The sequence below is a fragment of the Anarhichas minor genome, unplaced genomic scaffold (assembly GCF_050575085.1).
Source record: "Anarhichas minor isolate MPS153535 unplaced genomic scaffold, ASM5057508v1 ptg000058l, whole genome shotgun sequence".
NCBI classification, from domain to species: domain Eukaryota; kingdom Metazoa; phylum Chordata; class Actinopteri; order Perciformes; family Anarhichadidae; genus Anarhichas; species Anarhichas minor.
Window position 1 is genome coordinate 1,657,269 of NW_027466504.1, and position 12,000 is coordinate 1,669,268.

Sequence of the window (12,000 nt, forward strand, 5' to 3'; positions counted from 1 at the left end):
GTGCTTTCGAGACATGAAAGACTTCACAGCAAAAATACAGGTAGCCAGTGATGCCACACCCTGCTTCTATGAGCTAAGGTCAGTGCCTTTTGCAATGAAGAGGAAATTCACTAGCATGGAACACACCATAATAAGGATAGTTAAGTGATATTAATATAAGAGCAACTACTGAATAATGTAAATGAGTAATGGTAGTAAAAGAGGATGAGGGTGGAGGTCATGTGATCAGGGTAGTCTGGGTGTCTGACGTAGGTGGCAGGGGAGAAGGAGACTCAGGATGGGGGTTCTGTCTCGGGTTTGATGTTAGGCCGAGCCAGCTACAGACACCCAAAAGATTGAGCTGAGGTGAGGCTTGACGGAAGTCGCTGAGACTATTTCAGATGTCAGTTTGGTATTGCCGGTAGAACCAGTGACCTAGGACTCGAATTGTCTGGTCGGAGATGCCTAGTCTGGCTGCCGTGGAAGCTGCTCCAATGCGGAAGGAATGTATTGAATAGTGTTCGGGAGATATGCCGGAGGTGTCAAAATTTGACGGAAACGCTTGTTAAACCAGAAGCGGGTGGCCATTTTCCCGTTTTCAGTGAGAAAGAGTGGAACTTGAGGAGAGGCGTGCGCTGCATACCTGGCGTGGATGTATTTAGAAAGCAGCTCATATGGGCTGAGGAAGGAGTCAAGACAGAAGATGTAGATGGGAATTTACATTCCTAGCTGGTTAGTTTTACTTCTCCGGCGAATTAATACAAGAGAGTCTGGGGTGTGAACGGTGATGTCAGACAGACTGGGATGGAGGGATAGCTTATAAATGGAGGAAGCTGGAGCGAATTCTCAGCACCGGCGGAAGCTGAAAAAAGCCAGCAGAAACATGGATTCCAAAGTTAGGTTGACTGAGTGGGATGAGTAGCCTGAGCGAAGTAAGAGGATGCAGAGGCTGAGTAGGTCGGATGTTAGTGGCAAGCGTTTAGCAGATAGGATAGGTTTGTGTTTGTGTAAGCCTTGGTTGCTCATTGCATGGAGAAGTCTGGAGCTGGGATAATGCTATTGATGTTTGGAATGTGTGTGCCGTGGGGAGAAGACAGGTCGATGAAGATTCTCTTTTTACCCGAGTATTTCCGAGTGGCGATACTGATGGGGCTGCAGACTACTGGGAAAGGTGGGTTGGTAAATGGGCCTATCATGAACCCCTCTTTGACCTCTTTGGCTAGTAAGGTGTCAGGTTCAGAAAGAGCAGACTGAAGACTGTGAAAAGTGTCAGGAATAATTTCTTTGCCCGGGTGGAAACCGTGGGTGAACCTGTTTAACAGAAAGTCGACGAACTCCCTATCGGGGTTGTTTTGTAGCGCAGTGGCTAGAGCCTTTACCTTAGCAGGTGTGCCGGGGTACCGTGCTAGTCAGTCTGCCTGTGTGGTAGGATTATGGGGCCAGGTGTTTCTTGTGTGAGCGCCACCGCAGAAAGAGCAGACGTGCAGGAGTCTGCAGTTGGAAAGAGAGCAGCCGAGATGGTTAAAGTTCTTGCACACCATCCTGCCTCCATGATAGAGGATCGGCCGCCCTCGTTTGTCAACGCCCTAGGGGATGGGAGCTTTGAACGAAGTACATATGTCGACGGGCTTAGGGATGATGGAAGGAGGAGGTGCGTGAGCTGAGAGGAGCAAGGGAAGTGCATGTTGAGACTGGATGTGAGGGAGCCCCACATTGCTGAGATGTACGGTCTGCGAAAATGCAGCAGTAAAGCTCTGAGTCAAAGGTGCCCTAATAAATCCCCTGATTAAACTGTTGCAAGCGCCCTGCTGCCTTGGTAGTGAAGAGAACATCCATCCATTTTCCTCCGCTTATCCGGGGTCGGGTCGCGGTGGCAACAGGCCAAGCAGGCTGACCCAGACTTCCCTCTCACCGGCAACATGTTCCAGCTCATTCTGGGGGATCCCGAGGCATTCCCAGGCCAGCTGGGAGATGTAATCCCTCCAGCGTGTTCTGGGTCTTCCCCGGGGTCTCTTCCCAGTTGGACGTGCCTGGAAAACCTCCAGTGGGAGGCGTCCAGGAGGCATCCTAATTAGATGCCCGAACCACCTCAGCTGAGTCCTTTCGACGCGAAGGAGTAGCGGCTCGACTCCAAGCTCCCTCCTGATGACCGAGCTCCTTACCCTATCTCTAAGGCTGAGTCCGGCCACCCTACAGAGGAAACTAATTTCGGCCGCTTGTAGCCACGACCTTGTCCTTTCGGTCACGACCCAGAGTTCGTGACCATAGGTGAGGGTAGGAACGTAGACCGACTGGTAAATTGAGAGCTTTGCCTTCCGGCTCAGCTCCCTCTTTACCAAGACGGTCCGGTGCAGCGCCTGCTTTACTGCTGCAGCCGCACCGATCCGTCTGTCGATCTCCCGCTCCATCTTATCCTCACTCGTGAACAAGACCCCGAGATACTTGAACTCCTTCGCTTGAGGTAGGCACTCCGTCCCCACCTGGAGGGAGCAATCCACCGGTTTCCGGCAGAGCACCATGGCCTCAGATTTGGAGGTGCTAACTCTCATCCCCGCCGCTTCACACTCGGCTGCAAACCGCCCCAGTGAATGCTGGAGGTCACGATCCGAGGAGGCTAACAGGACCACATCATCTGCAAACAGCAGAGAGGCGATCCCGAGACCCCCGAACCTGACGTTCTCCGCCCCCAGGCTGCGCCTAGATATCCTGTCCATGAAAGTCACGAACAGGACCGGTGACAAAGGGCAGCCCTGGCGGAGGCCAACACCCACCGGGAACGTGTCTGACTTATTGCCGAGAATGCGGACACAGCTCCTACTGCAATCGTACAGAGACCGGATCGCCCGTTGTAATGGGTCCGGCACCCCGTACTCCCGCAGCACCCCCCACAAGAACCCCCGAGGGACCCGGTCGAAAGCCTTCTCCAAGTCCACAAAGCACATGTAGACTGGTTGGGCAAACTCCCAGAACCCCTCCAGTAGTCTTGCGAGGGTAAAGAGCTGGTCCACTGTTCCACGGCCGGGACGGAATCCGCATTGCTCCTCTTGAATCTGAGGTTCGACAAACGGTTGGAGTCTCCTTTCCAGCACCCTGGCATAAGCCTTCCCCGGGAGGCTGAGTAGTGTGATACCCCGGTAATTCGAGCACACTCTCTGGTCCCCCTTTTTGAAAATGGGAACCACCACCCCGGTCTGCCAGTCGTGGCACTGATCCCGACCCTCATGCGACATTGAAGAGGCGTGTCAGCCAGGACAGCCGAACTATGTCCAGCGCTTTCAGCATGCGGATCTCATCCACCCCCGGCGCCTTGCCACCGAGGAGCTTTTTGACTACCTCAGCGGCCTCTGCCAGGGATATGGGTGAGCCTCCCCCTAGATCTTCAGGCGCTGCCTCCTCTGCAGAGGACATGAAGAGAACATGGTATCTGTAAAAGCCTGTCCCTCCAAAACGTAAAGCCATGTCGAGAATAATAGAGAGGTATTTGTCTAGCTCTGGCCTTCGATCCGGATAGATAGAACAGATGGTATCGCAGTAGAGGGAGAAAGCTAAAGCAAATTCGGTTGGAGTGAGATTTTTTGATCGGGAATGAACTGGATGGCTAAGCTGCATTATGCCTTGGCTACTCTGTAGTTCCCTGGGCTGGCTGATAATAATAAGGGATGGCTGAAGGAGCTGGGCTAGATCATTGTAATTACCAGAGAGAATTTGCTGACGTGAAGCTAGAGAAATGGGCAAAGGGCGGTGGATTGACGAAGCTGGCCTAGAGGGTTGCGCTGCTGTGGCTAGGGTTTGCAAGGCAACCTCGTTCTTTGCATGAAGTGGATCGCTGGAAGGCAACAGAGTTCCACCAGTTCCTGTTGTACACAGGGCCTGCAGTTCTCTGGGACATCTTGTTGGACAACTTCTTTGAACACTTTCTGTCATTGACTGTGGGCATGTCAATCCTCCTTGAGTCTGATGCTCAGTAGAGGGAGTCATATCTTGGTTATGCTGCCACCCTGCTGAAGCTCTTCATGGACAAGAGTGAAGTCTTGGATATGGATCTTGGAATGAACCAATATTCCCTGTTTACAATGTCCACAGTTTGCAGCATTTGCATGAAAGTGTAGCACACTTCAAGTGTTCACTGAACGAGGTGTCGTCCTTCCCATGTGAAAATCACCTGCAGGTCCTAAATGACTTGGTGAGGAACAGTAAAAATCCAATTTATTAGGTAAGAAAAAGATTGGCTGAGATTGAACGTCACAAAAGGCCCACATGGCACCCAAAACAGATGGGCTGCGATGTATCTGCCAAAACACGTGACTGCTGTCACCCGCTCTCTCCTGAAGGATGACAGTGATGCCTTTGTGTTGGAGAAAATATCCAACAGTCCTGTTGTTGCTCATGTCATTAGGCAGAATGACACACAAGACCCATTTAAGAGTCCCTGCAAGTTAAAGCTGCTTGACATATTTTATATATAAATAGTTTTTTAGAAAGCAAAAAGATGTCCGTTGCAGCACAAAGACTTGCATAGCAAAGCAGTGTGTCTTCCATATGCATAAGGGTTTGTGGTCTTTCCCCTTGATATGAAATGACTATAGTTAGGGGTAACTATTTTAGCAGAATTTTATGGGTGTAAATTGGCAGCAATGTTATTGTTCCTTTACAAGATTATTTAATTTATTTTCCCAGGTGATGGCTCTCAACCTTGCCATTGAAAAGAGTTGGAATGCGTAGGGTTTTCAAAGATTTCCTTACAAGTGAGTTTATCTTGTGCATTATCATTAAAGCGACTTATACCTGTGTGCTGTTGGATTTATAGACACTGCTTATTAATGCTATCTGAACGTTTTGAATAGGCCTCTATACTTTTCCTAATGCCAGCGTATATTTTCTACATGTTTCAACTGATGAGGGCTCCAGTAAGTCAAAGGGATCTCTTAACAGCAGGGACACACAGGCTAAAGACAATTCTTCATGTAAGTAATAAATTACTTGGATAACAGTTGGTATACCATTGTGGTATTCGGCTATGTGTGTGTGTGTGTGTGTGTGTGTGTGTGTGTGTGTGTGTACTGTTGCGACTTCAACAAGTGGTTGAAACAAAGAGAGAGGCCTACATGTAATTTTGAAAGCCTTTATTGTGAAACCGCACCATCAGTTGTTAAAATCTCACCTATGTGTGAAATTTTGTTCAAACCACAACATTGGTGCCTCATTGGACGAGAGCCACTGGTATCACAATGTCCCCCCTAAAGCCTCAAACCCTGAACCCTCAGGGACTTACTGACGTCACCTGGTAAGTATGAAGGTATATTTGTGTCTTTATTACGCAAACAAACAAAAAATGTTTTGAGAGCAAATTTCTCGCATTGCAATCAAAAATCAAGTTTGTAAGTAAAATTATATAAACTGAGAATAAATGATTTGTTAGTTTTGCTTATGAAATGAGAATTTTTGGCGGCAAAACAAAAACCGTTGCTCTCAAAAAACAACAACTTTGCTCTCAAAACAAAAAGCTTTGCTCTCAAAAGATGATGGATGTAGTGGGCGGGGCATACGCTGCTGAATGAGCCAGGAGTTTCTATTGGTTGGGTTCGACTTGGCATCTGCTTCCACTGTAAACAATGACGGGATGTGGTGAGCGACATGGAGGTAAGTTGACATTATATTGCTCTGTTTTGTCAAAATTATTTTAAATGTAGCGTCATGGAGTCTCTTTTTTTAAAGAACGACATGGGGGGCTGCTATGTTGACATGAAGCCCCACTTTCTGAGTACAGTGGGCAGATGCCAAGTCGAACCTAGCCAATAGAAACTTTTGTTCGTTGTTTAGTTAGCCAGTTTATCAGGCTGGCTAACTAAATATTGATGAACATGCTACGCTGTCTCCGGCTGGACGGGACAAAGCACGTCTCTCAGACGTGTAATAAAGCTCCTCTGTCCACCGAGAAAGAGGTCAGACTTCCTTGATCCTCACGGAGGGTGAAGGAACTCTGTCCCTCTTCAGCTGAATAGTATTCCAGTGACTGTTTGTACTCATTGGCTCATGTTTGATGACTTGTACACTCTTCATCATTTTTCTATATCTTATCCTGTAATGAATACTTAAAGATAGAGAGCTTAAGATACTTTTGATTTCTCACAAGGAAATACATTCATTTCCACCACAGTTGTACGGTCAAAGTCTCTCATTTCATGATCTAATATAATCAATAATGCTATTCTCCTAATATTATAAAGGCTATCATGCGGTCCAGTGCCACAGATTCACAAACTCACAGTCCCACTGCAGACTTTTTCTCATCTTCTGACCACTCAAAGAGCTTTAACACTACATGTCATAATTCACTCATTCATGCACTGATGACAGGGGCTACGATGCAAGGTGCCACCTGCCCATCAGGAATAAACACATTCACACCCATCTATGCACCGATGGCACAGCCTTCAGAAGTAATTTGGTGTTAAGGGTCTTGCCCAAGGACACACCGTCACGCACTGGAGGAGCCGTGGATCGAACCGCCGATCTTTGGAAGACGACCCGCTAACTTCTGAGCCACAGTCGCCCGTTTGAGGGATTATACTTTTGCATTTTAACTTAAAGGTGCCCTGAGGAGTTTTCTTGTAAACAAACAAAGGTTATGTTTACATTCAGTGCTACTCACCAAAATGCACTGTGCCTTGAGCTAGTATTTTAATTCCAACATTGTTCCCCAGCTAGCAGCCTTCTTATTCCCTGCCGTTGTTGGTGCATTGTTATGTTCCTACAGCCACCTGTTGATCGATCGAATAGTGTGAAACATTGGCAGCAATGCGCTTTGCATCACATGCATGTGCATGGGAGTCCTTGTGCAGAAGACAAACAAAAGGGGAACCTGCTCCTTCATTCTCAATTATTATTTTTTTTTTTTACTGACAATGTATAACAATGAAATCCCTGAGTTTCCATATCCTTAAGGTGAAATGTAACCCATTAATCAGAGGAACACCTCTGGGTCCTCAGCAATCACCACCACAGTTGTTAAAACCTGAATCATCTGGTGGCTCAGCTGCAGCAGCCAGGAGCTGCTTCACCCTTGGAAGCAGAAATGACAGTGAACAGGACAAGTTGCTTGTAAAAAGATGACTCAGTGCCCCTGCAGGAGAGAGCTCTCTCTTTCCATTTGTATATTTGACACTTTATAAGCAGGTGCATGCGACAACATTTCTACACTGGCTTTGCATGAACAGATTCAAAAGAAGGGGGATCTAACCAACCTGTGATCTTGCGTGCCAGGAGGATGGTATGAGCATCATCAAGCTGCTGGGCTTTACAAAAATACTATCTCAAACTTGAACATCCAATCCTATAGGATAAACTCAAACTAAGATGAAGCATTTGCAATTTATAAATACAATGACAGAAGTATGTATCATTCAATGATACATATTGATTCCAAAATTATTGCGACAATCAGTGGTATCCACTAATTTAAAAAAAAAAGGAAGTTTGATAAGTGAACACAATTTATTAATTTACTTATGTTATGGCATTATGATAAGGACTGATAGTGAAGATATGGAGTGATCGTGCGACAGCTGTCACAGGCTTTATTTCCCCACATTGTTAATGCAGATATTTTACTCACAGAATAATTGTGATATGTAATTGGTGATAACATTATTCACAGTATTAGAAGATTATTGCTCTGTTCTGCATTTCTTTAGCGCTAATTGATGTTATCTTACCACAGCTGACCACTAGTGTCGATAGTTTCGGTCTCTCCTCCGAGTTGCAGACAGCGCTGATGAAATATAAAGCGAAATTTGATTTGAGGTTTTAGCTGGTTTATATCTTTAACAATTGAAATGTGCTTATAGTTATGGCTCACTAAAATGAGACTGCTGGTTTGACTGTTAATGATAAAGAGAATTTACAAGTGCAAAGTAACGTGTGATATGAAGTGATATTAAATGTGAGAGGCATCATTATACCTGTAATGATGCCTCAGACATTTCATTACAATCCGGCTTCAATTCATCACTTCACCATCGGCGTCGCTAATTTCCCCATGTCTCAAAAAAGTTCGTATGCATGGCTCAATCTCTCCATTTAACCCATCCTAAGCATTTAGGAGCACTGGGCTGCTGTGAAGTACACGCGTAGCAACTTGGGGTTCAGTGTCTCGCTCAAGGATACTTTGACTTATTAACAGTAGGAGACATTTTTTAATTCATTTTTTGACCATGATGCTAAGAAAGTGTAACGGGGACTACAAATGATCACAGGTTCTAAGCCTAAAACGCACAACATGAATGTTGCTAGTGATTCTGTCTTTGCCAATGACTTGAACTGTTTTTATTGTAGATTTGACACTGCTGATAATGCGCCACAGCAGGCGGAGTTTACCAGTTAGTGACATTAGGATTACCCTGGATGAGGTTAAGAAACTGTTCTTGACATGTACACTGGCAAAGAGATTGATTACCTGCAGCCAGTTGCCGTAACCTCAGTACCTATGAGTTTTGAGAAGATAGGATTAAGACATCTCCTCACTGTGGTCCCAGCATTTTAGGATCCTTGGAGCCCACCTGCTGGTCGGGAAACTGATGGATCAAGTTAATTCAAGGCTCATTCTATGGATGAATCCTTTTCTCCTGAATAGTACCCAGCAGGTTAGATTCAACACAGCTATCTCCTTTCCTAAATTGAAATACAGGGCTGTTTTTTGTCTCCCATTTTGTATACAGTACACTGTATACAAATGATTTTCATGTCATGGTCCCAGCTGTTCCTCCCCCTCATTCCTTGTGTTTCTGCAGTTTTCCCCTCCCTTGTATTTCTTGTTAGTTATCTCTCTCTCTCTCTCCGTCAGTGTGTGTGTTTGTCTGGGCGTGGCTCTCTATTCCACTCCTTGTGGAACATGTCTGTCTCCACTCACACCTTTGTTAAGTATGCAGATGACACATCCTTGGTGAGGCTCCTAAAGCTCAACAATTCATCCATGGGTGGTTTTTGAAGAAGAGGAATGGAAGTACATTAAATGTTCTAGAGATGTTTTACATAGTAGAAGAGAAGTCCTAACCAGGTTAAAGGTGCTCAATACAGAATTCAGAGCATATTTATTGCCTCCACATGGAGACAGCCAGAACATTGGGTTCATGCAAGAACATTTTCATATTTGTATTTGAACTTTCTCTTACTTTTTTCTGTATGGTGGACTTGTACAAGTGAGTCATGTTAGATTCAGCAAACGCTCCTGACTAGATAACTCTGTAAATGACCAGCGTAAACATCAATGTCACCTGTGTGGACATTAGCGCATGTTCATCAGAACTCTAAATTTTCATAATTAATGCTCCAATGATATTGAGCAAGACATTTAACCCCAGATTGCTCCCGTAGCTGTGCCTACGGTGTGATAGAATCTTAATTGTAAATCGCTTTGGATAAAAGTGTCTGCTAAATGACTGCAATGTAATGTAAGAAGTAAATCAGCCATGACGCGCCAGTTTACACTTCTCACCAACCTTTTTATATACAGAGACAAATTTAACCTTCAGTTAGTGCATAATTTAAGTTTTGAAATGTTCATATTGATGATGTTATGAAATAGCAATCAATAGGCAATTTTGAATTATATTATTATTCAAAGTGCAGAGTCAAACAGGATAAAATCAACATAATTATGAAGTTTAATTTATGTAGGATTTTCTAACACAAGATTGCAATGAAATATACAATCCATTAGTGAAAAACTTGGATAACAGCAGACTCATTGTACATGACTCCTATAGGACAGGTGTGGACCACTCGTAATTTGTGTTCCCACTTAAGATAAAATTCAAAGTACGACAAGAAGATTTATGAGTGCAGCAAGTTCTCCTAAATCACTCATACAAACCACTTAAGGTTTATCTTTGTAAGGAGGGTTCTTGCATGAGGCCCTTTGTAATCAAAGTCAGTATCTTCTGGGATGCACAAATATACCAACCTTTAGGGAAATCAGCAGAAGTTATTGAAACATCTTGCCTTGGGCCAAAGTGTTCGACAGGCTTACAGACTGAAAGCATGACCCATGACCCAGGATTTTATATCATGGAAAAACGCAGACCTTGCCTGGTATCAAACAGAAATGTCAACTTGTTACACTCTGTTTCCATCCTCAATCTGACATTGGCTCCACTTTCCATGGGGGGAATCGATCGACTCGAACTGGAGTTGTTGCATTCAAAGGTCTGGAACCAGGCAAACGCCAACCATTTACATAATATCAAAAACAGGGTTTAATTTCATGAAAATCTCAAGGATTATAATTTTAAAGAATTCTTAATGTATCATCTTTTATGTCTACTGTAATAAGCCTCTGGAAGCCTGGGCCCCATTTCCGAAAGCAGGTTTAACAAACTCTGACCTTAACCCTGAACTCTGAGTTGACTAACCCTGAGATGGAAAACTCCAGAACATCTGATCAGAGTTTTATTAATAAATAAAAAACAAATACCAAGATGCTGCTGCAGCAGGGTGGAGAGAGAGGGAGCAGTACAAAAGGGCCTGCCGTTACAGACACAGCACAGCAGAGGCCCGCCAATCAAGCGATCAACCTAGAGGGCTCAACAGGAAACACCAAAATAAAACAGGATGTAACACTATCAGTACAGTAACACCGACAAACTGCATTGATCTGTTCTTGACTATAATGGCCACTAACTGTTATTAAATGCGATTATATGCCATTAAATAGAGCCAACAGTAAGTGCAGTTAACATGCTTGTATTGGTTATACAACATTGCGTCCCCATCTACATCAAGAGCTTCCTGCCTGAACTTTGAAAAAACCCAGCACAGCCTGCGCAATCTTCGTTTGATTAATTCTCCCACAATGCAATGCGTATCTGTCATGGCTGCTCACTGATGCCACTTGCGCCACATGTGTGGAAATAAACATTGTATCTCTGACTGAGAAACACCTACTTGGCTCATTAAGAAAACGATTAATCGCTGGCTCTGATCTAGGACCGTCCAGACTGAAGGCAGCAGCTTTCACTTCACTTTAGCGGGAACCAGAGGCGCTAGCGATGCAGCTGGACGTAGAGATCCCCGTCCTCCGAGGCTTTTTAACACCCAGCGAGGCAACGGAATGGAAGCAGAATGTTTTCAATACTGCAGGTGAGACACGAGGCTGCCTTTTATTATTTCACCACACAATCAAGAGCAGATCCTATTATCTGATGGGTGCTTTAAAATGGCTATACTGGCAAGTTGTAGTCGCTTAAGCAAAGTGTGACATTTAACGTTAATCGCAGCGGTAAAGAGGTGATGCGTGTACACGACACTGGTTTAGCTGTTTCTGGTAATCTAAGTGTTTTAAATGTCATGGTAAGGAAAGCTGTGGCCGCAGCTCGCTACAGTTAGAATGAATTCATGTGAATTTCATAACTGCTAGAGCTATCAGCAACGATACGTGCCGATATCTCGTGTGTGCCAGACCCCATTCATTTTTGTGTTAATATCAATGTGCAATGTTGTGATTGTCGTTTCCATTCGTCATGCACACCCTTCGTGGGTTTATGGTTATTTAAATAAAATGTAAACTTGTTTAATTCACATTAGCTAACCTTAACTTTAGTTCGCCCCATTTTCTCAATCTTCTCAACACCGAGATGGAGTTTAGAGGGAAATTCAGATTGCGCTATTGCTAACAGATGTTTAGCCTGAGAGCTAGCTAGCTGCATGGACAATCCTGTTACGGCGTTTTGCATGACTGTGAGCCGACAAACGAGGCACCTTACTTACTGCCGGAGTCTGGCGTGACGTCTTCTTTCCCTTCACCTGCTGCCAAGCCGCGTCGCACTCACCTCAGTCAACATTATCTAGCGGAGCTGGAGCCGGGTAGTGAGCCGGAGCTTCGGCGTGGCTGGCAGAATGACCACAGCGGTAGTCCTCACTATATTCTACAATGCGCCGTCAAACTAGTGCCCTCTCTGTCTCAAGTGTGACATGTTTTCACAGCCCGTTTGTCTATTATGTCACTTGAGTTAAAGGGTGCGCTGT

The 12,000-nt window shown here is 44.9% G+C and overlaps 1 protein-coding gene across 3 annotated transcripts in view; it reads left to right on the top strand.

Annotated features, from left to right (window-relative positions):
- The first annotated feature begins 10,836 nt into the window (after nucleotides 1-10,836).
- ttc27 (tetratricopeptide repeat domain 27) overlaps nucleotides 10,837-12,000 on the top strand; it is a 73,808-nt gene continuing 72,644 nt past the window's right edge. For all 3 annotated transcript variants that reach the window (XM_076076680.1, XM_076076681.1, XM_076076682.1), the window contains exon 1: nucleotides 10,837-11,115. In XM_076076680.1, coding sequence (XP_075932795.1) covers nucleotides 11,025-11,115 — 91 coding nt within the window. In that variant the 5' untranslated portion in view covers nucleotides 10,837-11,024. The remainder of the gene's footprint in view (nucleotides 11,116-12,000) is intronic.